Source organism: Anabrus simplex, chromosome 5, assembly GCF_040414725.1.
Source record: "Anabrus simplex isolate iqAnaSimp1 chromosome 5, ASM4041472v1, whole genome shotgun sequence".
In the NCBI taxonomy this organism is placed as follows: Eukaryota; Metazoa; Arthropoda; class Insecta; order Orthoptera; family Tettigoniidae; genus Anabrus; species Anabrus simplex.
In genome coordinates, this window is record NC_090269.1 from 336,390,997 (window position 1) to 336,418,167 (window position 27,171).

Consider the following 27,171-nt stretch of genomic DNA (forward strand, 5'->3'; position numbering starts at 1 on the left):
GCTAAGTCCGAGGGAAAAACCGAACCTGGAGGGTAAACAGATGATGATGATGATGATGATTTTTCCTTCCTTTCAGCCCCTTTCTTTCATTAATGCTGAATCTTCCTTAAGCAAGTAATGAAATTTCTGACAACTATGATACAAAATAAGCGAGACTTGAATTTCTGATTTTATCAGAGTTGCTGAACATCTATTCCTTTCATCACTCTATTGTCCGGCTCCATGGCTAAATGGTTAGCGTGCTGACCTTTGGTCACAGGGGTCCCGGGGTCGATTCCCGACAGGGTCGAGAATTTTAACCATCATTGGTTAATTTTGCTGGCACGGGGGCTGGGTGTATTTGTTGTCTCCATCATCATTTCATCCTCATCACGACGCGCCGGTCGCCTACGGACGTCAAATTGAAAGACGAGCCGAACATGTCCTCGGACACTCCCGGCCATTTCATTTTTCATTTCATTTCATCATTCCATTTGTTTTTAAGAATTCAAAAAACTCTTTCAACATACGGTATGTATGCATTTGAACCAAGTATACTTAGAACACAAGCTACCAACACTAGTACATATTTGGAACACCCATTTTGAATTCATATTACAACTCCGATCAGTATCAGATCAGTACCTAATTTAATGTTATGGGAAGAAAATTCTTCACAAAAGCTATCCAAATTAAAAGCTGGACAAATTTCAGTAGATTTCAAAGAATTAATAATTTCTTCAAACCCAGAAAATGTAACCTCTTTCAAACGTAAACCCTCTAGTTTCCTAAAAATATTAGTAGGCCTATCACTGAAGTCAAAAACTTTTCCCAGACAATTCATTGCAGCATTGTGATGAAGAATCGGTGTAGATGAAGAATAATGAACTGAAGTGCAGGATCGGTAAATGCTACTGTAAACAGATTATTTTAACCAATACAGAAGTGAGTTGTTAAAATATGAAATAAAAGGGCAACCCGTACGCTGTTAAAAGGGGAACTAACCGTATGTCAGCATGATTAGGTCCACTGCATTTGCCCTTAGCATCTGGGTAAAAACACGTCTGGTCTGGAAATCAAATCGGCATCGGACAACGCCATTTACCGTTGCATCTGACTCAATCGGAGGAAAGATCCTCACCGAACTTTCTAGCTCCTACAATACGGCATTGTAGTTGGGCTTGGTCTGATCTTCAGCAAATCTTAGTAATGACGAAAACCACCGGAAGATGGCGCTAGTTGTCTATTGATTACAGCGCCCCTCGGCGTTCGAAATGTAAACTACGTGGTGGTTAAATGTAAACATTATATTTACGCGTTTTTCAGTTGACATTCCACAGACGTGAGGTGGAGAGGGTGTTGTAATAATCTTTGTAGGATTATAGGGAAATTACTGACTGTCATAAAGCGTTATGAAATAAAGAGAATAGGTTTCGAACACTGTTAATGGTTGGCTTTTCTGCTCATTCACTGGGTTATGTGATTTACGAGAAGTGCGTAATTATAATTGCTTGTCAGACGAAGTTTACTTGTTCTGAAAGTTCTTTTTTTTAATTATTACAGAAAGTGTCGTCATTGTCAGCTCTAAAATGTCCATCAGTGATGACATACCCATCATTCAGACCCTTCAGTCTCATACAAGTGACGTTACTGCTTGTGATTTTGGAGGAAATTACCTATTAGCTTCGGGCTCTGGGTAAGTCATTAAATTTAGCCTCGTGCCAGTGGATTTTTTTTTATTATTAAAATGTATAATTTTCCATACTGAATCGTTATTAATCAGTTCACCCACAGCCCCTATTGAGTTGGACATGGTCCACACGCATTCGTAACCCTTCCAGACGTCCTCGGCTATTACCAGTTTGTACTTCTCATTTAAGCAAAAAAAAAAAAAAAATGTAGAGATGACGGAAGGGGGAATTTGTAGCGTATATCTCTCATGTATATAGTTCCCGTAATATGAAAATTAAACAGATATGTGCCTTTCATTTCTGCATTTCTATTCTGTCTCTACTTTTTAATCTTTGTTGTGGGGGATCATATTCATTAGAAATTCCAATTTTCTTTTGCTGACAATCAGTACCTAACTCCAGAGGAAGATGGCACATTTCAACTACCAACGGAAGAAAAGCAATTTTATTGCTTGCTACCTGGGCTTTGTATATACTATTAAGAGAACTTAGATAATCGTTGTTCATAATTCATTATTTGTGACCTTTTCCATCACTATGTTCGACTCCATGGCTAAATAGTTAGCGTGCTGGCCTTTAGTCACAGGGGTCCCGGGTTCGATTCCCGACATGGTCGGGAATTTTAAACATAATTGGTTAATTTCGCTGGCACAGGGGCTGGGTGTATGTGTCGTCTTCATCATCACGACGCGCAGGTCACGTACGGGAGTCAAATCATAAGACCTGCATCTGGTGAGCCAAACTTGTCCTTGGACACTTCCATCACTATAGACACGGGTCTTGTAAGCCTTATATAGGAAAAGGACCAGTGATATAAACATACTGTGTCAGGTGACAGAAAGATATACATTTCAACGACAGCAGTGAATTACTGCAATCCTTTGCCCACAGCTCTTTTTCTTTTCTTTGCTGTTGGTTTTACATCGCACCGACTCGGGTCTTATGGTGAAACTAGGATTAGGCAGGGCTAGGACTGGAAAGAAAGACACTGTGACCTTAATTTAAAGTACAGCCCCAGCATTTACCTGATATGAAAGTCATAAACCATCTTCTGGACTGCTGTCAGTGGGTTTCAAACCCACCATCTCCCAAATGTAACCTAACAGCTCCACAGCTGGAACTGCACTGCCACCTTGCTCAGTCTCTTCCCAGTGGAGAAGAACTACCTAGATTCTACTCAAATGTAACTGACTGACCACATTGGATCCTAAAGTTGATGACATATTAAATGCGTTCTGTCTGTAGATATTTAATTTCCAGCAAATGATGAGACAATGGTGGTCTCTTCACAATTCTACACTTGGTTAATTATTACTCTGAAAATGGTTTTCCATGGTTTCCCATTTTCACACCAGGCAAATGCTGGGGCTGTACCTTAATTAAGACCATGGCCACTTCCTTCCCACTCCTAGCCCTTTCCTGTCCCATCGTCGCCATAAGACCTATCTGTGTCAGTGTGACGTAAAGCAACTAGCTAATTATTACTAGGACAAGCATAGAACTACCCAAGTAAACTGAGAGATTTCTTTAAATTATTAATAATAATACTATATCTAGGTCCTTTCCACTTTCAGTCTAATTGGCCTAGCGTTTCTTCTCAACTCTGCCATTAGAGACTAGTTTGAGGGACTGGTGCGAGGTGAGGTCAGCCTCAGGTGTCATGGTAGAAAATGGAATAAAGTCACATTGTAAGTTTCACCAAGAGGAGAAGTCCTCTCAGTTTTAATTATTGTTGGCAGGGTGAAAGTACCTCATGGCGATGCCGGGCTGCGTTGGTCAGATAGTTGAGGCGCTGGCTTTCTGAGCCTGAGTTGGCAGATTCGAACCTGGCTCAGTCTGGTGGTATTTGAAGGTGCTCAAATATGTCAGGCCCGTGTTGGTAAATTTACCAGCACATAGAAGAACTCCCGTGGGACAAAATTCCAGCATCTTGGCGTCTCCAAAAACTGTAAAAGTAGTTGGTGGGATGTAAAGCAATAACATAATCATCACAAGGATCACTGTAAGCACTTATTTGTCAATATAAGAAAATATCTTCATTACAATAATAACATTGCAATCCTGGGAGTGGGTCCCATACATTGGAACCATACTCTAAATGAGGTTTTACCAAAGACTTATAATTATATGCCATATCCTTTACATCGTTACTAAAACCCATAAATACCCTCATAACCATGTGAAGAGGTCTGTAACCTTTATTTACAACCTTGTTAATGTGATTACACCAATGAATATATAATTATAATAATGATGATAATGGTTTTTACATCCCACTAACTACTTTTTTATGTTTTTTTAGAAATGCCAAGGTGCTAGAATTTAGTCCCACAGGAGTTCTTTAACTTGGCAGTAAATCTGTCGACACAGGGCTGACGTATTTGATGACCTTCAAATACCACCAGGCTAAGCCAGGATCGAATCTGCCAAGTTTGGATCAAAAAGCCAGTGTGTCATCTGTCTGAGCCACTCAGCCTGGTCAATGAAGATCTTTCCTTATACAGTGAAACCTTGGAATGCGAGTAACTTGGTCTACGAGTGTTTTGCAAGACGAGCAAAGATTTTAAATAAATTGTAACTTGGTAAGTGAGTGAGGTTCTGCAATACGAGCGTCACATGTGCCTAGGTTTTCCCCTCCCCTGTGCCTTTGTTGAATGGATGAACGAGGTCTTTGGTCCTGTAGTGAAGAAATACCTTTCAGAAAATAATCTGCTGCTGAAAGTCTTGCTGGTTATAGACAATGCACCTGCTCATCCTCCAGGCCTTGAGGACGACTTAATGGAGGAATTCAAGTTCGTTAAGATTAAGTTCCTTCCTCCCAACACTATTCCAGTCTGTGAATCAGCAAGTCATTTCGAACTTCAAGAAGCTATACACCAAAGCACTATTTCAGCGATGCCTCGAAGTAAGCGAAGGAACAAACCTTACCCTCCGAGATTCGGGAGAAATCATTTTCCCATCATGAACGGCCTGAAGATCATTGATAAAGCCTAGGATGGAGTTACCAAGAGAACTGTCACTTCCGCTTGGGGAAAGCTGTGGCCTGACCGTGTTCTTGGACGTGACTTTGTGGGGATTGTTGGTGAAAACGGGCTGCCGATTGTCGATAAAATTGTGTCCTTAGGGACTATGGGGTTGGAGGTGAATGACGTGGACATTCGAGAGCTGGTGGAAGAACATAGCCAGGAACTGTCCACCAACGAACTGATGGACCTGCATTGTGAACAACAGGAGGAGGTTATGGAGGAAATCTCGCGCAGGGAAGAGGAGGAAAAGTCAATGGAATCTCTCACTTCAACTGAGATTCAGAAGAAGTGCAAAACATGGAAAACGGTGCAAAATTTTGTAGAAAAAAGCCACTCGAATAACGCTGTAGCAGTACGAGCGATGAATCAGTTCAATGATAATGCAATGTCACATTTTCATGAAATCCCCAAAAAGAGGCAAAAGCAACAGTCATTGGACAGGTTCCTCGTTAAAGTTGCACGAAAAGGAAACAATTCCAGAGAGCCAACAAATAGAAGTGATACCTTTAGCGAAATTTGTGCTACACTGTATGCCATCTCTCGTCTCCCTCACACCAACGATTCTATTGAAAGGTAAAGTGCAGTTTAATTTGTTTTAAATTTTGTTTCAGAAATGGCATATGAATAAATATTTTTGTGTTGTGGACGAATCATCCGCGTTTCAATTGTTTCTAATGGGAAAACTTGCTTTGATATACGAGCGCTTTGGATTACAAGCATGCTGCCGGAACGAATTATGCTCGCAATCCAAGGTTCCACTGTATTAGCACCTAAGTATTTACAGAATCCCTGTGAGGAACTTTCACCTATTAGAATGGTAATTAAAACTGAGAGGACTTTTTCTCTTGGTGAAACTTACAATCTGACTTTTCATCCCATTTACCATCATACTGTTGTCTATTGTCCATTTCACAACATTGTCAAGGTGTTTTCGCAGTCACTCACAATCCTGTAACTTATTTATAGCCTACAGTAGGCTATAACATTATCTGTAATTCCAGTTCCTTACTTATATCATTTATGTACGTAAGAAAACATAAAGGTCCTCCTTTATTTTTTAGAATTTAGAGTCAGTGATTATCCTATACTTTTCCTTAATTCTGTAATCACCACTACTTTTTCTTTCTGTATTATGGGCAGTTGTTACTTCACTTAAATGTCTTTGGCATTCATTCATGTCTACAAGCTACCTTGTTTGCACCAATCTGATGCAGAAAGATATAATTCTACTTATAAATCTTTTTAGCATTGTCCCATTAGTGGGGGGTCCTCTTTTTGGATCAACGCACACCACTTTGCTTTGTCATCCTATAGATTAAGATTCCATGCATTGGGTCAACATCCATGGTGTCCAACTACCTTAATTTAGGTTATACTGGTTATACCTGGTTATACTCTGGTAGAAGCTGTTTGCTTCTTGTATTCTTTTTCCAATGTCCTTCGTAATCTTTCCATCTTCTGTGATCGCACTTTCCAAGTACTTGAAACTTCCAGAATTTTACTATTCAGTTTTATCTTTCCTCTTCCTTCCTTCCTTCCTTCCTTCCTTCCTTCCTTCCTTGCCATCACTGTTGATTTACTTTTCTCTGTGCTTACTTTCATCCCAAATTTTTCTCTCTCTTGATTCCATACATCTACTTGTTTTTGCACTTCCATTTCATCCTCACCCCATATCACTATATCATCTGCAAACAACATGGCTTTTGTTGCCTGTCTTCCCAATCTTTGTTTAATGTTCTTATGAATTTCATCCATGACTATGATGAATAGTATGGGGGATAGTACACTTCCCTGTCGGAGACCAGTTTCAACTTTAAACCATTTTGTTTTTCCTATACTAGTCTTCACACTACTAACACAATTTTTGTACATAGCTTTTATCATTTGCACTTCCACTCTGATAACTTTTTTTTTTTTTAATGTGTCCCATACCAAATGTCTGGGCACACTCTCATAAGCCTTCTCAATGTCAATAAATGTCATCACATCATCACTATGTCTTTTCCAAACTTCCATCTTTTCTCCATCAATTTGTCTAAATGTAAAGATCAGGTCAAACGTTGATCTGTCTTTCCTAAAACCATACTGTTCTTCTTCCATTTCTCCTTCTAGCTTCCTCCTCAGCTTCCTTCCAATATTCTCTCAAATATCTTAGCTACATGGACAATAAGGGTGATCCCTCTGTAGTTATTGCATTCCTTTTTAAAATCTTTTTTAAATATTAGGATAATTAAACCCTTTCCCCATTCTTCTGGGATCTCTTTCTTCTTCCAGATGATTCTAAATAATCTATACAGCCACTGTAGCCCTATTGGTCCTACTGCTTTTATCATTTCCGTACTTACCTCATCCACTCCTGCTACTTTACTGCTCTTCATGTTTTGTATGGCTTCCTCTATTTCTAACATCAATATCTCCTTTTCTTATTCTTCTTCTCTCCCCATTGTTTCGACTTACTCCTTCTCATCTACCAGTTCCCTGTATTTAATATTTAGCAATTCTGAGAAGTATTCATCCCATCTTTTTAGTACATCACCTCTTTGCATCAATATCTGCCCTGTTTCAGTTTTTACAAATTTTGTATCTTCCCTGTTATGTAAACTACTCTTCACCAAACCATACGAAACCTTTTTACTTCCCTTTATATCCTCCTGTAAAGTTTCACTGGAATTTACCCAGCTCTTCCGTTTCTCTTCTTGTACTATTTTCTTACATACCTTTTTAGCTTCTTTATATTTCTGCCTATTCTCTGTACTGTTGCTGCCTATCCACTTCCTCCAAGCCATTTGTTTCTCTTTAACTGCTTCCTTTACCCTGCTGTTCTACCAAGGTGTCTCCTTTTCCTTTTTCCTCCCTGATAGTCTTCTACAGGTGTTTACTGCACACTTTACAAATCCATTTCTGAGACATGTCCATTCCTCTTCCACACTGTTCATGTCATCTTTGAAAATTTCTTACTTCAGATCCTCTTCAAAACTTTTTTCTTATTTCTTTCTCTTTTAACTTCCATCCCTTTATTTTTCTTTCCCTTTTTTCTATTAATTTTGTTATTTTACCAAGTCTTAATTTGCCTTCTACCACTTTATGGTCTCCTTCGAAATCTGCTATTACACATGTATTACATTTAAATAGAAGTATGGAAAGATTACACAATTAAAAATCATTTAGTATTTGACTACATCCTAACAAAGTAACAGACACCAGATAGAACTACACTGACACATTGGCTGAGTGAGACTGCCAGACTGAAGAATGCATGCAGCAGGTGGGTAAATTATACCTCAGTGTCCACAACCTTCAAAAAAATATAACTCCTGCTACCCTTCCTCAGAGCACATGTTACACGCTGCTGCATGAGTCTCCACTACTTGCTGTGGCACTGTACGAATCAATTAGCCGCGACTAGTGACATTTTGTGCGTATTTCCACTAAGTATTTCTCTTAATAATTAAAGACATTTAAGGAAGGAATTAGCTAATAAGACAACAGGATTTGTATAAATTGCCTTTTTTTCATTCCTATTTTCAGGTGGATAAAATGGAAAAAATGTAATGTTTTCTCTGCAAAGTGGGGGAGGAGAGGGACTGCCATCCCCTAATCACTGCCGCTGCATATGCCATATCTCTGCAATCTGTTCTTTGGCTATATTTGGTTCTATTGAAGAAATGCATAATCTACAGAGGGAGATTAATTGAAAAACTGTCTATTTAGAGCATCCCTTGCTCTTACTAAGTTCCATTTTAGAAAATTTTACTCACAGATTTAAATACAATCAATCAGCCATCATTTATCTGCATTTAGGGCTGTTGTCCAGGTGGCATATTCCCTATCAGTTGTTTACCTAGGCTTTTCTTAATTTCAAAGAACTTGGAAATTTATCAAACAGTTTTTATATAGCACCAATATTGAACTCATATGTGCAGCAAATATTTGCATCTTGGGAAGTCCATTTTTGGTGAAGCCATTTATAGGACATATCAAGCCTTATGTGGAAATTTCAATGCTAGAGTAAGTAATGTGAAAATGGGCAAAAGTATTGGAATATATCTGGCAAGGAAATTATAGAGGTATTAGTCTGCTGAATTTGACCTACAATATTTATACCAGTATCGTAAAAAATAGGTTGTACAAATACTACGATGATGATGAAATTGAAAGTGAACAAAATGGGTTTCTTAAAGTTCAATCCTGTGCTGATGGCTATTTTTGATGATAATCCTTATAGAAAAATGTGGAGAGTTTAATCTGGAAACACATATTGCGTTCATTGATTTCAAAAGGTCATTTGACAAAATAAATATATCTAAATTAATGGACATTTTAACTAAAGACGTTATCAGTACACCTATTTTGCATAATATATCGAAGATATATCAGAACAATTTCATATCAGGTAGGATTTGGAACAGACAAACAGAGTGGAAATCAATTCATTGAGGTGTCAGTCAAGGATGGTGGACTTTCCCTCTGCTATTTATAATTTACCTGAATACTGTTATTATACACCAGTTCTTACATACAGTCACGAAACCACAACACTGACGAATAGAGATAATTCCAAACTTCAGGCAGCTGAAATGAAATTCTTACGCACTATGATCCAGAAAACCAGAAAAGACAAGATTAGGAATGAGAAAATTAGAGAAGAATTAGTAATAGATGATTCTCTCCTCAATAAGATTCAGATATCAAGACTGAAGTGGTTTGGTCACATGAAGAGGATGCCAGTAAACAGAACTGCAAGGAAGGAATTTGACAGGAAGGTAGAAGGAAGACGACCCATGGGAAGGCCACGAAGGAAATGGATAGATTTAGTTAAGAATGATGTACTGCTGAGAGGTCATGATTGGGACAAGCTGGTGGAGGAAGAATGGTACAAGGACAGGATGAGATGGAGGAGGCTCATATACCACACCTGGGAAACTGGAGATGGTTTAGGATGATGATGATGATGATGATGACTGTTATGAAAGAGTAGAAGCAAAAGAAAGCTAAATACATATTAATATAAACCTGAAGTTAGATACTGTCTTGTTCGCAAATGATGTTGCTCTAATTGCTCCAACAGAAAATGACCTGCAACAATCAGTCCGCAGTTTGTAAGAAATCCTAGTATAATATGAGTACGGTATATCAAAACAAAAAAACTAAAATTTAGGCCAAGATTTGTTTAAATGATGTATTACCTCTCTGGGCTTTAAATTATCTTATGGAGAGGAAGCTGATGTCATAAAATTACAAAATGTACGAAAAATCAGCCAGTCTTAATTCAAATACATACCCACATATATATAGATAGATAGATAGATAGATATAAAATTTGAATGTGTAACACAATATTGTGAGAAAACCGCAATATTAATGCTTGTGTGTTATACATCAAAAGAAAACTTCTCCATTTCAGGATTACTAGAAAAATATTATTTATTGCATTAAGTCCTTTATTTGTGTAAAATAGTCATTTATTGGAATAATACGATGCTTAAGTCATTGCAGTTAACTGTATTATCCGGTAGATGGCTCTATGAACTTTTGTGTTATGTAATTGTAAATAATCTGAAATCTATTCTTGTACTTCAGCAACTCTTATGTAAATGAAAATATTCCATAATCCATTCTTGTACTTTTGCAACTTTCATGTTACGTAAATGTAAATACAGTCAGAAATAATTCTCTGTAATCCTCATATTGATGATGTACATATTTTATATATTGTATGTGTTTATATGTTCAACCATTTACTAATTATCTTATATACACAAACTATATTTTGATGTGTAAGTGCCCGCCAGTATGTAATGTCCTGTACAATTCCTATGTATGAGCCTGCAGGCTCGTTGGAATTAGCCTAATTGAAATAAATGAATGAATGAATGAATGAATGAATGAATGAAAGGTGTCTCTGCTGATCTTTCTATGCCAGCTCGATAGAGGGCTCTGTGAAAGTTATGTATGCAGATCTTTATGTTAGTCCACTAGATGGTTCTGTGAAATCAAGTCAACTCCCGGAGGCTGCGGGAAAACATTTATTTATTGAATTATTGTATGCACAATTCGAAGCAGAGGTCAGATGGCAATTGCTGCTGCACGGACAGGAATTGCAGCCTTGTTATTACCAGGTGGTCAGACAATTCACAAAACTTTTGATTTGCCTGTTCCAGCAACAAAATTCAGTTTTGTGTATTTTATGGAACAGCTCAGAAGCAGAAGTTTTGTGAAAATCAGCCATTATTATTTTTGACGAAGCTTCGATGACTCCTGATTGGCAGTAAATTTAATTGATTGCCTACTAAAAGGACATTATGGGGTGTGAAAAATAAATGCATGGTAAGATTGTCATATGGAGGAGATTTCTGTCAAATTCTTCCTGTGGTATCCAACGGTGGAAGAGCTCAGGTAATTGAGGCTATCCAGAATGCTCAAATATAGCCAAGAATTAAAAGTATTGCACTTGGAAACAAATATGCATGCAAAGTCTTCTGAAAAGGGATTTGTGGCAAGGCTACTACAATTAATTAGGAAATAATTAAATTAAAAGTGGAATAGGAAATGATATAATAAGGGTTCCCAATGACTTCATAAGTAACGATCCACTGGTAAGTCATTTTTAGGCAGTTGTATAGACTTTAATTCTTCAGCTTACTATAATAGAGCAGTTATAAGTCCCTTCAATGATGACTGTAACAGCATAAATGAAGACATTTATCACGCGATCCCAGAAAGTTTTAAGGAATTCAACATTGTCAATACTCTGTTGTCCTATGATGATCCTGACAGAGATTTCATAAGCAGCATACCTACACTCCATTATGCCATCTGTAATGACTCCATATGTGTTAAAATTGAAAGTTGGTGCAATTTTAATGCTTATAAGAAATATGCACATGGTCTCTGGCTTAGTAAACAGAGTGCATATGATAGAGAAATGTATGACAAAATTATGAAATGAAAAGTCATTACATGTGCTTCCAAGAATCAGGTAATTTTATCTACCTTGGATTGATTTTGTGTCCACTGGCAGTAGCCTGGCTTTCAAATTTAAAAGGAGACAGTTCCCATTATGTCTTGCTTTTGCAATGACCATTAACAAAGCTTAGGGTCAGAGTTTTGACAAAAAGGTATTTACTTATCGGTGCATTTTCAGCCATGGTCAGTTATATGTGCAGCATTTAGTAGAGTTAAAGCTGCAAGGGATGTCAAAATTAAAATTATAACTATACCATATCAGGGTCAGTTCCCTGAAACTGAAGGGTACTTCACAAAAACCAAACATAGTATACAATGTGGTACTAAAATCAGTCAATGAATAGGACAGTCATATGCAATCATTTACAGTGAACTGTAGCCTACTTTATTAAAGTGATTAAAACATGAATTGATGATGATGATGATCAAGCTTTTTGTGATTTAAATGTTTTACAAGAAGGATGGATCCTAATCGCATATCCAGAAAAATGTATGATCTGCAGTTAAAATATTCAAGACCAAGAGGACAGCCAAGAATGCAATATACAGACATGGTGAAAGACAACATTCAGCAACGAGGAGGGGATTGGGACAACATTGGTGGAGGGGCTTCATCGCTGACCCATTGTATAGATGGAATGACGTGGGATTTGTATGTATGTACAAGAAGATTTTGATAGGGCAGTTGCTAAGGTTCAAAAATTTCATATGTATAGTCACAATGAAAGCATAAATTTAAGAGCAAATAAATGGTCTTCCAGAGATTATATTTTCTCATGCTTCCTTTATCATCAGTCTCATATTTAGTCTTGCTTCGCAGCTATTGCTGCGACAAGCCGCTAGTGTGTGTATAAATCCTTAGCAAGACCATTCCTATGCTATGGAAATGAAGCATGGACATTATGGAAAACTGATGCTAATATAATTTCAACTAATGAGATGAAATACATTAGAAGAACAACAGGATATAGTGGATGAAATCATAAAAGAAATGAAACAGCATTAAAGAAACTTAAATTTGAATCCACAGTGCAATATATGCATGGTTATCAAGAAAGGTGGGAAAGTCATGTTCGAAGAATGGATGCAGGAAGATTTCTCATAGAAATTCTCGAGTACTAGCCTAAAGGAACAAGATCCATCAGTCGTCCAATGAAATAGTGGTGAGAGAACGCTTTATAGGATCATAACAGGTCACTAGGTCTAATATGTGAATGGATGATGATATGATGAAGCTTTATGTGATCTAAATGTGTTACAAAGGTTTTAGGTGTAAAAACTCCTTTTGTAGTTGAAGTGGTGCTTGACTGAATCAAAATTAATAAAGTATAGAATTAGCTGCACATCATTTCTTAAAATGTTCAGGTCTGCATATCTTGCCTCAAAATTTTGTTTTAACACTTTAATAAAATTTCCATGTGTTCATTGGATTTAGAAAATGCAGAAGTCTTAAAGATAGGAAGGTCAACAATTATCCTTTGTCAAGTTTTTTATCAAGTAATTACAATTTATACAGGAATTCATCAATCGCAACTTTGCATTTTGTTTCAACACGGCACTATCACGTTACTGTGTTAACTACTGCACCCTGTCTTACTGTGTGAATGACCTTCCCCTCACACTGGAGTTTTTGAAAGGACTAGGCTAAATGGTATAACCGGGCTCTAATGTAAGGATACAACTGTGTCACAGTTTTGCATGCTTGCTATATGACATTTATCATCCTAGCATTTGGCTTGAGTTATGGTAAAATTAGTAAAATTACAGAAAACACCCTCTGGAATGGTAGAGAAGTGAATTTAAATCCACTTGTATTCTTTGTTGAGATCTTAAAGCTTAGTTCACCTGTTTCTTATTCTCAAACCATGAAATGATAGCAAATTACTATAACTTCGTCAATAGTTTCTCACTATAATGGCTGTAGTTCCTATCTCAGTCTGTGCAAGTAAGATTTTTTAAATGAGTAGTCACATCCCAGTGGTTCAAATTCCACATAAAACTATAGGTCATGTGGCTTATGACTTTAGAATAATGATCCTATAAGACTATAAGCATGCCTTGGTTACTCTTAAAAAACCAACTTAAATTTTGTCTTTTACCAAAACTGCTGCATGAATAGGTAATCTCCATACCTTTTTTTTTTAAATACTCGTATGGCTGACATGAAGGAAACTAATGTCTAACCTAGTAAATGCATTGGCCAGTATCTAGTATTCAGGAGATAGTGGGTTCGAACCCCACTGTAGGCATCACTGAAGATGGTTTTATGTGGTTTCCCATTTTCACACCAAGCAAATTCTGGGGCTGTACGTTAATTAAGGCTACGGCTGCTTCCTTCCCACTCCTAGCTCTTTCCTGTCCCTTCATCTCCATAAGACCTATCTATGTCGGTGCTACGTAAACAACTTGTAAAAAACGTAAATGCATCCTTAGAATAACATGTTTTTAGCTTCTTTTTCTTTCTTTCATGTTGTATTCTGTTGCAATATTGTTTTCTTAGGGACAAGACTGTGCGAGTATGGGAATGGACAACGGGTCTGGGGTATGTAGACATGACCTACTCTCCTCTCGTGGGACACAAGTACGGTGTGACTTGTGTTCGTTTCTCACCCCAAGGAACCATGCTGGCCACATCCTCTATCGATGGAAGCACTGCACTGTGGAATGTTCGTGTAAGTCTCAATGATGAAAATGTTACAGAAATATCTGTGTTGCACTTCTTTTCAACTACAGTACTGTATTTTCATTCTTTTATATTGCATAACTACACAGCAGGCCTATTATAGTTCATTTTTGTATCAGTGCTATACTCTATGTGATTTTTTAATATGGTCTCTCTTGAGGTTCAGTGCCTCATGTGAAAGTCCAAGAAATATCAACTTAAAATATTGTTGCTTCATAGTGTAGTGGTCCATTGTGTAGGTGCCTGTAGTCAAGTCCTAGTTTGTAAACTGTGGATAACAATTAAGTGAGTGGTCCTGAGAGTTTGGATACCAGTTAGGTCAGGTGCACAACCTTGTACTGCGACCAATTAGATCTGTTGGTCTTCCCCCACTTTAGTTTCCCATTATAACTGTACAATTATTAATAAATGCTGTACCGGGCGAGTTGGCCGTGCGCGTAGAGGCGCGCGGCTGTGAGCTTGCATCCGGGAGATAGTAGGTTCGAATCCCACTATCGGCAGCCCTGAAGATGGTTTTCCGTGGTTTCCCATTTTCACACCAGGCAAATGCTGGGGCTGTACCTTAATTAAGGCCACGGCCGCTTCCTTCCAACTCCTAGGCCTTTCCTATCCCATCGTCGCCATAAGACCTATCTGTGTCGGTGCGACGTAAAGCCCCTAGCAAAAAATAAAAAATAAAAAAATAAATGCTGTGAGATTACAAAGGGAGATGTTAGAGAGTTAACTTAAATCAATAAAGTGACTCCCAAGAGTGTTAGGTCTTAGCATGATTGAGGCTTCACATTTCCAAAGTATATGTTCAGTGGTTCCATATGCTTTGTGAGACATGTAGCATGAGAGGAATTCACAGCAGTTCCAGTCTTGTCCAGATCAGTTGTCCTTTTAGATATCTTCTGCTCATATGAAGTAGTTTATTAGTCCTACTTTCATTTGGCTCTCTTATTGAAAATTTTGTTTACTTTTATTCTTCAGTTTATTTCAAATACATATATGACTATTCATCATCCATTCTTTGATCTTCACATTAAGAAAATTTCCATTTGGAACTTGAAACAGATGCAAGTCATTTAATTAAGACTGAGCATTGTATTGTATCATGTCCCAAGGACAAGAGCACTTTACCTCAAGAAGAAGAAAAATAAATTATTTCAAATTCCAGGAAGACCCACAACGTCTCCAGAGCAAGACATGACAGAAAGTTAGAGTGAACAAGCCAGCTGGCGCAATGCCGGTGCCAAAATATTGTACAACGTTGCACTACTAGGTGTACCAGTGGGGAGAGGAGAACCACATTGAGGAGCACTTCATTAATATAAATTATAACATTCAAACAGCTATTGTAAAAGTGGACACAGGTTTAACATAAATGGTTTTACACTTCTCAGTGATATTAATTAATTCTTAAGTTATTTTTAAAAGAGGTGTAATGTGATAGAATCTGATGTTCTTTCAAGAATGAAACATGTCATTCTAATTTAATTCATTTGTTTCTCTGTCATGTATAATCTGGTATTGTATGTTTTCTTTTTCAGGTATTTTCTAGATTGTATTTATTCATAAATTAATTTTGACAAACTGAAGAACCTAACAGTTTTAAATTAACTGAAAAGAAATGGCTTCCACTATAACAAAATTCCAATTTTTCAGTCACGCCTTTTCTGTTTAGTGACACATTCCATGGCATATAAGGCTTTTAGGCAGATGACTTGTGTAGTGTTTCAGCTTCAGGTTGGTTGACAGGCATTGCTTGTTGTAGGTGTTCTGAGTCAGTTGATACATCAGTTCTGCCTTCTTAACTCTGCTGCTTTATCTTACAAGTTTGTTTCAATCCAGTTTTGGAGGTACTTAAGTTTCTCCACTTGCTTGATTTTACTCTGTTCTAGTGGCATCTCTCTGTTAGCCTCTTTGATGTTGGTAAAGTACTTTATTTTCTTTAGTGACCCTGAAAGTCTTACTTTGGCTACCTGTCTCCTGAGACACTTGACCTGGATCACTGCCATTTCCAGAGATTGCAATCACTGCCACATTGTCAGCTCTTCCCTCTTGTAACCCAGGTAGACCCCACTGTGTACTCTCAATATGTCACTTCCTTGCACCATTCTCTTACAACTTTCTAGGATGCAGTTGAAGATGAGCAGAGAAGTCAGTCACCTTGTCTGACCCCTGTTTTGATCTTGAAAGTTTCCAAGATCTTGCCTCTGAATTAAGCCACTGAGAGCTTGTAAGAGTAGTCTTAGAGTTTCGTTGTCTAGTTCTGGTTCCTGAAGTATTTTACAAATCAGCAAAGGTGACTACCAACGTGTGGCTTCTGATCTTGGAGTAGGGTAGTACTATTTTTAGGTTAGAAATGAAATGAAATTGCGTATGGCTTTTAGTGCCGGGAGTTTCCGAGGACATGTTCGGCTCGCCAGGTGCAGGTCTTTTGATTTGACGCCTGTAGACGACCTGTGCGTCATGATGAGGATGAAATGATGATGAAGACAACACATACACCAGCCCCTGCACCAGTGAAATTAACCAATGATGGTTAAAATTCCCGACCCTGCTGGGGATCGAACCCAGGACCCCTGTGACCAAAGGCCAGCGCAGTAACCATTTAGCCATGGAGCCGGACTTAAGGTTACAGAATTTGCTCAGTACACTTCCTGCAGCTTCTCTGGTATTCTTCCAGTTGACTGTCCAGTTGATTCAATGCCCTTGTTAGATGGTAGATATTAACTTCTTCTTTTCCCATGTTGTGAATTATCTCAGAAAGCATAGTCCACTGTACTGCTACTGGCTCACTTTGAGAGTTTAGCCACAATGGAGTCTTTTATGCCTTGTTCTGGAGAAGATAGATGGTTTGACCAACTTGGGACTTTCTCAATATGGCCATATGGTCTATCTGGAACTCTCCCAGTTTAGTGTTGGGAGAGATTCAGGTGTTCTGTTTCATAGGTAGATATCTGAATTCTGTGGACTTCACGACCAAGCTAAAAGTCCTACACAGTTCCACCAATCGTTCTCTGTTGTGCTTAGTTTGCTTGTGTGCCAGGTAGTTGCCCACTATGTTTTTGTATTTTCTCTCTCTTCATAATTAGACATTGAATTCACCTAGCAGTATGGTAATATGCCTCTGGGATTTGACAAACTATCCTCCAGATATTTCTATAATTTTTCACTTTTTTCCATGTTCCACATGTTGTCCTAGTTGAGTGGGGTGTGCACATTGACTAAAGTGTATCTTGTTAGTGCGCTTGAGGATGGATACTTGACTACTGAGGGAGCAGGGATACAGTGGTGCTTTAACACACCGAAACAGAGTCCAAAACCTATTTGGAAGGGGGAAATGCAGTCTGAAACCCATTTCCCTTTCACTTGGCTGAGGTTTCTTTGTTTTATAATATGTTAATGTTTTAAACCTCCCGCATTATTTCAAAGGCCCATAGTGAAGAACTTCCATTGCATGTAAGCTTTTGGAAATTATTTTTTCTGATTATATTAGACATGTTTGCAAAATTAATAACTGCTTTGATAGAAGGCAGTTCGGGTTTAGGATAGGTTATTCCACTAAAGCTCAACTTGCAGGATTCCAGCAAGATATAGCAGATATCTTAGATTCAGGAGGATAAATGGACTGTATCATAATTGATCTATCTAAGGAATTTGATAGGGTAGATCATGAGAGCAGTATTATTGGACCTTTGTTTTCTTATATATATATATATATATATATATAACAGATATAAGTAAAGAAGTAGAATAAGAGATAAGGCTTTTTGCGGATGATGTTATTCTGTATGGAATAATAAATTACAATATTGTGAGAATGAGCTCAATAATGTTGTGAGATGGACAGTAGGCAATGGTATGATTTATTTTATTTAATCGTGTCAGAAACATACATTATACTTACAATAATAATAACAGGACAATAACAAATCTGGTACTGTAATCATTAATCATTTCCGATGATGGCAGGTAACGATGTGATTTAAGCTCTCCGTAAATACAAAATTAATTAAATTTGGTGTGACCAGTAAGCGGCTAATTTACATGCTTCCTTGGTAGCGTCCATCACATTCTGGAGAGTGCAAGTAGTTGGACACAAGTTACAAACAAGGAGATGGCTCATTGTCTGTTCTTCATCACATTCACATAGAGTGGAGTCACAGACAAAACCCCACTTTCTCATGTTGGTCTTTGTTCTTCCAACTCCTGAACGCAACCTGTTGAGCGTCTTCCATATTGACCAGCTTTCCTCATGGCCTGGAGGAAGTCTTTTGGAAGGTGTCATCCATCCTGCAAGGTGGCTGGATCTGGAACGCCATGAATTCACTTTGAAGTTCGATGGTGATTCAGTGAGGCTTTCAGTTGTATGGAGAAAGCTTTTCCTTGATTTGAGTCGTTGGGTTGCTGGATGGTACCCATATAAAGTATGGGTCATCAGGTTCAGTGCTTTAGATTTCTCCAGTCTGGATGCACACTCACGGCAGATATCTGGGGGTGGGATACCTGCTAGACAATAAACTTTATCAAGTGGTGTAGATCTCAAACATACTGTAATGAGTCAGCAGGTTTCATTTAAGGCAACATCCACTTGATTAGCACGACTAGATCTACACCAGACAGGGCAGGTGTATTCTGCTGCTGAATAACAGAGGGCTATTGCTGATGTTCTTAAAAGGAGAGGATGCGTCCCCCAGGTTGAACCCGATAATTTCCGGATAATGTTGTTCCTTACAAATACCTTCCTTTTGGTATTCAGACAGTGTGTTCTATAGGTTAGTGCTCGGTCAAGAGTTACTCCTAGATAGTTGGGAGTGAAGCAGTGTTCTAATATTTTACCTTCCCAAATCACTTGCAATTTTCTCGCTGTCTGTCGATTTTTTAGGTGGAAGACACAGGCTTGTGTTTTTGATGGGTTTGGTTTTAGTTGGTTCTCTTGGTAATAACCACTTAGAATTTGTAGAGCATGGGAGAGCTTCTCTTCAACTAGTTCAAACGTTTCCTCTTGAGCTGCCAGAGCGACATCGTCTGCTCTTTGTCCCTTGTGGGCGAGGCTGATCATTGGTGTAGATGTTGAAAAGTATAGGTGCCAGCACACTCCCTTGTAAAAGGCCATTCTTTAAGTTCCTCCATCTACTCCTCTGGCCTTGGAATTCAACAAAAAACCTTCTGTTCTGTAGAAAGCACTCAATCATTTGGGTGATTTTATAGTCCTTAGTTATACTGTGCATTTTACGAAGCAGTATATGGTGATTAACTGTATCGTAGGCTAATGTCAAGTCAACAAAACCTACTCCAGTGACTTTGTTGTTTTCATAGCCGTCTTCTATATATTGTGTGAGGTGCAGTATTTGAGAAGTACAACTTTTCCCTGGTCGAAAGCCGGCTTGTTCTGGTATGATGATAAACAGGGTTAAAAGTTGAGTTGTCAGTTTAACTAATAGAAAATGTCCTCTCAGTTTTAATTACTGCGTTGATGGGGTTAAAGTTCCTTTTGGGGATCATTGTAAATACCTAGGTGTTAATACAAGGTGTCTGGGTTAAAGGTATAATAATATAAAATTTAATAACTTGAGAAATAATGGAGATATTTATTGGCGGTTTGTTTCTATAACTAGGGTAACTCAAAATGTTTTCTGTGTTCGGTGGCAGTGGTACCACGTGCACATGCGCATAACTGCATTGTTCATGAGAAGCATGCCAGTAACCATGTGGACTCCACAGCAGAAGGTGTTCTGTGTGCTTTCGCTCGCGGAGATAAAATCCTTTACACTATTACAACGTAGATTTCGGCTTGCGTATGGACTGTTACCAACTGATGATGTTCCCATTTATGTAACAATTATAAAATGGGACAGGCGCCTTCGAGAATCTGGGACCTTGCTGTCGATGTCGGGCCGCCGAGCCAAGCACGCTGTTTCAGAGGCTACTGTTGATTTAATCCATGAGTCCTTCAAGCAAAGCCCTCATAAGTCAATTCAACAAGCAATTAGGCAGTTACAGTTACCCCGTTCGACAGTACACGATGTGGTCCACAAAAGGTGGTGCCTGCGGGCGTAGAAACTGCAGCTTCGTCAGAAAATCAAACCTCAGGACAGGCCGCTACAAAAGGCATTTGCGGAGACAATTCTGACAAAAATTGATGGAAACGAGGCATTTCTCGATTCGGTCTGTTTCTCAGATGAGGACGGACACCAGTTCATGATATGCCAGATCTATCTCATCGCATTCATGCGACTGTCGCAAATGTTACACCTACAATGCTGCAGAACACTTGGAGAGAAGTGGAATACCAATTAGATGTCTGTTACGCCACTAATGGTGTGCATATCGAGGTTTATTAGATATGTAAACAAACTTTTTGAGTTACCCTACTTGTAGAAATGAACCACAAATAAATATCTCCACTACTCCTCAAGTTATTAAATTTTATATTATTATACCTTTAACCCGGATACCCTGTGCAAGGAAAGATCTTCATTGGGATAATACCCAGTCTTACCATAAATACTGTCTCAACTTTTGAGGGTGGCTGTACTTCTGAACGAGGGAGCGGCTACAAAACCGGTATCATGAGGCGTGAGTCATTGTTGGTTGAGCTGCAGAAGTGTACAGTTGTCAGTTTGAAGTTTTCAAGATGGAATGGGGGGAGTGTGAGAATCGTGTGGCCGTGATAGCGTTACACAAGGTAGGGCAATCACCAGGGGAGATTTTCAAAACTCTCCAGAAGCTGAAAATTAGTAAGAAATTTGTTTAGCGCACTATAAATTGATTTGTTGTGGTTGGAACTGTGAGAGATCACCCGCAGTAAGGAAGACCATACACAGTACGAACGCCAGAACTCATCAAAGCAGTGGCAGCTCGTGTGCAACGAAATCCAGTAAGGAGACAGTCAGTGATGGGTCGTGAGTTACAGATATCAAAAATGTCTATGTCTCGCTCGTTAAGCATTGACCTGGGACTCCATGCTTACAAACGACACAAATGATATCTCCTGACAAATGAACTAAAGTGCCAGAGGCTCCTAGAATCAAAGCGCTTACTTAAGCGTTACGCAGCTGATGGTCATCGTCGAATCCTGTTTACGGATGAAAAGATTTTCAGTGCTGAGGAGACTTTCAATGCCCAAAACGACAGGGTATATGCCCATTCCTCTAGAGAAGCTGGTGAAAAGGCTCCAAGGATCTAGAAGGGTCATCATCCCTCATCAGTTATGGTGTGGTGGTGTGTGAGCTTCGAGGGCACAACGGAGCTCCATTTCTGTGAAAAGGGAGTCAAAACTTCAGCTAAAGTGTACCAGGAGACGGTGCTTGAGGGACTGGTCAAGAATCTCAACAACACCCTCTTCCATGGTCGGAACTGGAGCTTCGATCAGGACTCAGCCCCAGCGCACAAGGCACGGGCAACCCAGCAGTGGTTGGAGGCAGATGTTCCTGATTTCATTTCCACTTCAGATTGGCCGTCTGCAAGTCCAGATTTAAACTCTTCGGACTACAAATTGTGGTCCAAGCTTCAGGAGATGGCTTGCAAGAAAAGACATTCCAATATTGAAAGCTTGAAAGAGTCTCTTCGGAAGGCAGTTGCAGAATTGCAGAATTTCCAGTTGATGTGTTGCGTAATGCCATTGATGAGTGGCCACAAAGACTTAAGGCCCATGTGCGTGCAGATGGTGGCCATTTTGAATAATTATTTGTGGTTCTGGTTCATAATGCATTTATGTAACAGTTCTTAATAGGATATTAAAATATCTCTAACCGTTTTGTGTCAATTTACTTAAACATTTGGGACAGTATTTATGGTAAGAGTATGTACATAAATGGGATTGTAAATAATGGGTACAGATCTCCGCTCATATTTATGAGGGTATTTAGGGGTTATAGTAAGGATGTAAAGGAGAGGGCATATTATAAGTCTCTGGTAAGACCCCAACTAGAGTATGGTACCATTGTATGGGACTCTCACCAGGATTATTTGATTCAAGAACTGGAAAAATTCCAAAGAAAAGCAGTTTGTTGTTCTGGGTGATTTCCGACAAAAGGATGATGTTACAAAAATGTTGCAAAGTTTGGGCTGGGAAGACTTGGGAGAAAGGAGACAAGCTGCTCAACTAAGTGGTATGTTCTGAGTTGTCAGTGGAGAGATGGCGTGGAATGACATTAGTAGGCAAATAAGTTTGAGTGGTGTCTTTAAAAGTAGGAAAGATCGCAGTATGAAGATAAAGTTTGAATTCAAGAGGACAGATTGGGGCATATATTCATTTATAGGAAGGGGAGTTACTGATTGGAATAACTTACCAAGGGAGATGTTAAATAAATTTCCAATTTCTTTGCAATCATTTAACAAAACGCTAGGAAAATAACAGATAGGGAATCTGCCACCTGGGCGACTGCCCTAAATACAGATCGGTAGTGATTGAGTGAAATTTATCTTCATATGATGATCTTTCCTACTTTTAAAAACTCCACTCATGCTTATTCTTCTACTTATGTCATTCTATGCCAACTCACCACTGACAAGCTCGAAACATACCACATAATACCAATATAAATGGTCCGTTATTGGACATTATAAATTTTGCAGCTAACTCATTCCTGGTTGCCAGCATTTCGCCCCCGTGTGCTAAGTTGGGCTCATCAGTTGGTACATAGCACACCCACCAAGACGCATGGCTAGCGCATACCGTGGAGGCTACTGCGCAGGGGCTACTATGAAGGACTGTCTCATTACTAAAAATTGATGCCTGCTTGGCCATCACATACCACATAGACGAGCATCTCTTCTCCTTACTCCCAAGTCTTTGCACGGAGAAACATTCCACTGTATCATATTCACTGATGACATTGCACTGGTTTCCAGATTCAATAAAGGATGTTGGAAGTACTGGCAGCTACACTCAGACAGTGCAAACTGAAGATCAGAGCTCAGAAAACAAAGATTCTAATAGTGAATAAGAATATCCTGAGAATTACTGCAAATATAAAGCTTGGAACATCTAAAATAGAACAAATAAAACAATTCTGTTGCTTGGGAAGCATTGTTGCTGAAGACAACATATATACTTCTGAAACAAATAAAAAGCATTGGCTAAACAAGCTTCCAAACCAAAAAAGACATTTTAACTAGTAGGCTCATGAACATTGAGACAAGGAAGGCTTTTGCAAACTCCATCATTTTGACTGTAGTTTTGTATGGGTGAGAAAACTGGACAGTTACAGAAAAGGAGGGAGCTTGGCTAGAGGCAGTGGAGATGTGAATATGGAGGAGGATCACCAGAACGAGTTGGACTGTTATGAAATCAAACCTTCAAGTTTTGAAAGAGGTCAGTGGAAACCAGACACTCATTAAAGGGATGGAAAGAAGTAAAATAAAACTTGTAAACTACCTATTGAGACACAATAAGTTCCTGACAAATATATTTGAGGGGAAATTGCTGGGAGAAAAGAGACAGAGGAAGACCCAGAAAAAAGAGGACCTGATGAAGTACAGAAAGTACAAGGAAGTGAATAGAGCAGCAAAAGAGAGAATGGTTGCCTTAAGTGCATCATGATGATCATCATCATTCATCAATGATCTGCATTTAGGGCTGTCACCCAGGTGGCAGATTCCCTATCAGTTGTTTACCTAGCTTTTTCTTAAACGTTTTCAAAGAACTTGGAAATTTATTGAGCATTTCTGTTGATAATTTATTCCCATCTCTTATCTTCATCTTATAAATGAATGGGCAATAATGATGGGTAGATCTTGATTGAATTAACCAAGATCTTTTATCTTTCATTTGTTGTGAAATAATCCATTTGGTTTTATACTATATTATTAGGTGAATTGACTGGAAACTTCAGTGAGTACAGATGTAGTTTTGGCAATTGGAAGAATGTATTCAGAAACACACCATCCAAATATTTTATTGATCTGTGCAAAAGTAATGATAAAAGTAATATAAATCTATACAAGCCATCTAATAATGATCTGGTCCATTTTACAGGCTGATAATAGTCAAAAGTAGATTTTGTAAAAATGTAATAATTACGAAGAGCTTATCTGTTGTATCCCGGTCTCGAAAGCCAAGAATAACGTACTGACCACATGAACCCTCGTAATCTGTTGGTCTTCGGACTGAGCAGCGGTCGCTTGGTAGGCCATGGTCCTTCAGGGCTGTTGCGCCATGGGGTTTTGTTTGGTTTATCTATTATATGTGTCCAACCTTTATCCCATTTCTTTACCAGGCTGCAAATTTATAGTATTTATAGGTAGAGAGAAGTTAAGAGGGTCTTCTTTGTGGGGTGGTTTTGTTTTGTTTTTGTGCATATTTCCATAATGGTTAGTAGTTTGGAAAAAAAAATTGGATATAACTAAGGTTATTGGGAAAAGTATTTTGTACACTTTTTATTCAGTTCATTTTATAGCAGAACAAGCCATTATTGATATGTATGTGAAGAACTGTTTGTGATATATTTCTCAATGAAAAGTGCAAATAGGAAAAAATCTTTAATGAAGTGGCTATACTGATTGTAGTTTTCTTCGAAGATATTCCACATTCTTCAGGAAAATGATGGGATAGAACCTTGTTTGAAGTTCCAAGGCACCTACCCAAATCCCTAATAATGATGGTGCACACACTTCTACACCCACCGTAAAGCCACCAGGTATCAAACCCGTTTTGAGATGCTGAGGTACACAATAGTGATGGATGGCCTGCAATGTTCCAAGTCCCTAAATCTTACCAACGACTCGCTAAACTACCCGTTCTTTATATGGATTTATGAGCAAGGATTAAAGTGATTAAATTAAGGTGGCTTGCAAGTATATGTGTTTCTTGCAAAACACACTTGTAGACAATATTTACTACCTCATTGGCTACATAAATATCTAGGTTATGGAAAGGCGGAAAATCGAAAGCCGCTTAAGCCTTGAATGTGAAATCCATCCCCTATTAGTGATGGTGAAATTAAACAACTTGAAGGAGGAAGATAGAAGGTCCAAAACTTCAACAAATGAAGGTATCAGCAAAGAAAGGGAAGAACCATGAAAAGAGGGAAAATGAAAGTTTCTTTAGGTCTCGAATGCTTGGACACCATCAGGGTTGGAAAAGAACAAGCGTTGGCGAAGGGAGGTCACACACAAAGGATTAGAGTAGGAGCCTGGCACCAATGCCAGATTCATCTTGGGGCCTGTGGTCATCACACCCCATCTCACAATAAAATATTAGAAAATATTTCACTGTAAGTAAAAACAAGAGACTGTAATGAGTATAATAGTAAACATAATTGAATAAGGAATGCGAATTCTAAGACTACGCAAAATGAAATGTGAAGTCTATATCTACTAAATAGGAATACTAATTCTACACAATATTGAAAAGATAGAAACATGGGATATAATGACAATTATGCAAAATAAAATGTGAATTATTAACCCTCCTCAGAGGCAGCCCTACCCAGGGAGTGGCGCCCCTGCTAATGTGAGTCCCAGAGCGCACTGATCTGGTGTGTATTATCTGGTAAGGGTCCCAGCTCAGGGGTACGAGTGAAGACCTCAGCGACATCTATGGCGGAGAAGATGGACTTCGGTATGGTATAAATGGTTGAAGTGGCAGCTCAGTACTCGGGATTAATAGAGTATGACACCGAGTAACCACCGGTATAAGTGGTTCACCTCTTCCAAGTGCCAACGGCCTCTTCAAGGTCGGATGAGCGGAAAGAGGGCAGGGCACACTGATGTCCTTGGAGTAAGAAATTACTAATTAAGGCGGATGAACCTAATTATAGGTTAACGGCATAGGATGTGGAAGGCAATGGGAAACCACCACATTAAAGATCCTTGTGATATCCCAAGAATAGAAAGCATGATGATGTCTTTGTACGTAAAATATTCCGGAAGAGCCCCCTATTTGGATCTCTGGAGAGCGGTACAGGAGAAGGCAAAGAGCAAATCCTACAAAGTAGGTACATGGAACATGAGATCCTTGAAAAAGTGTGGTAAGCTGGAGAATGTGAAGAACGAAATGAAGCGACTAGGAATGGATGTTTTGGAATGAGTGAGGTAAGATGGCCAGACAGCGGGAATCTATGGAGCGGAGATGTCGGAGTTTTGTACTTTGGCTGTTCAGATGGTAAAGTTGGTGTTGGATTTATACTGACAAAGCAGTTAGGACAACGAATGTCATGTACTTGGGGATATAATGAAAGAATACTGCTCATAAAATTAAAGACAGAACATAGAGATACAGCTCTCATCCAGGTGTACATGCCCACCTCTACATACACAGATGACGAAGTGTACGAACAACTGGAAAAGTGTTGCTAAAGGTCCAGGATGAAGAAAATCTCATCATCCTCAGAGATATGAATGCAGTTGTTGGAGAAGGCAGAGAAGATGATACGGTGGGTGATTATGGTCTTGGTTCCGGAAACAAAAGGGGAGAAAAGCTCATCGAATTTTGTCGAAGTCACTCCCTTGTAATTACAAATACTCTCTTTGAACAGCCAAAAAGGTGAAGATACACATGGGCAATGCCTGGAAATGGTAGCAGATATCAAATAGACTATATAATAGTTAGAGAATGGTATCAGAATCAAGTAAAAGCTATCCTGGGGCTGATATTGACTCCGTGGTAATGACAGGCCAACTGAAACTTAAGAAAAGAAGAATAGAAATACGCCCCCCCAAAATGGAATTTGAGTAAATTAAAGAAAGACAGCAAGGCTATCAAAATGTTCAAAGAAGAAACTAATAACAAAATTAATACTGAAGTACTGGCTAGAAGTAGTGCTGAAGAAAAATGGGAAGAAATCAAGAAACAAATAATTAATGCAGCAGAAGATTGTTTTGGAAAAGAAGA

The 27,171-nt window shown here is 38.7% G+C and overlaps 1 protein-coding gene across 2 annotated transcripts in view; it reads left to right on the top strand.

Annotated features, from left to right (window-relative positions):
- Nucleotides 1–1,298: 1,298 nt before the first annotated feature.
- Nucleotides 1,299–27,171, top strand: part of LOC136874885 (WD repeat, SAM and U-box domain-containing protein 1) — a 189,306-nt gene continuing 163,433 nt past the window's right edge. Inside the window, exons 1-3 of one of the 2 annotated variants that reach the window (XM_067148587.2) lie at nucleotides 1,299–1,428; nucleotides 1,543–1,675; nucleotides 14,163–14,334. In XM_067148587.2, the coding sequence (XP_067004688.2) occupies nucleotides 1,569–1,675; nucleotides 14,163–14,334 (279 nt within the window). In that variant the 5' untranslated portion in view covers nucleotides 1,299–1,428; nucleotides 1,543–1,568. Of the gene's footprint in view, nucleotides 1,429–1,542; nucleotides 1,676–14,162; nucleotides 14,335–27,171 lie in introns of those variants that run through there. The other variant, XM_067148590.2, reaches the window with a different exon arrangement.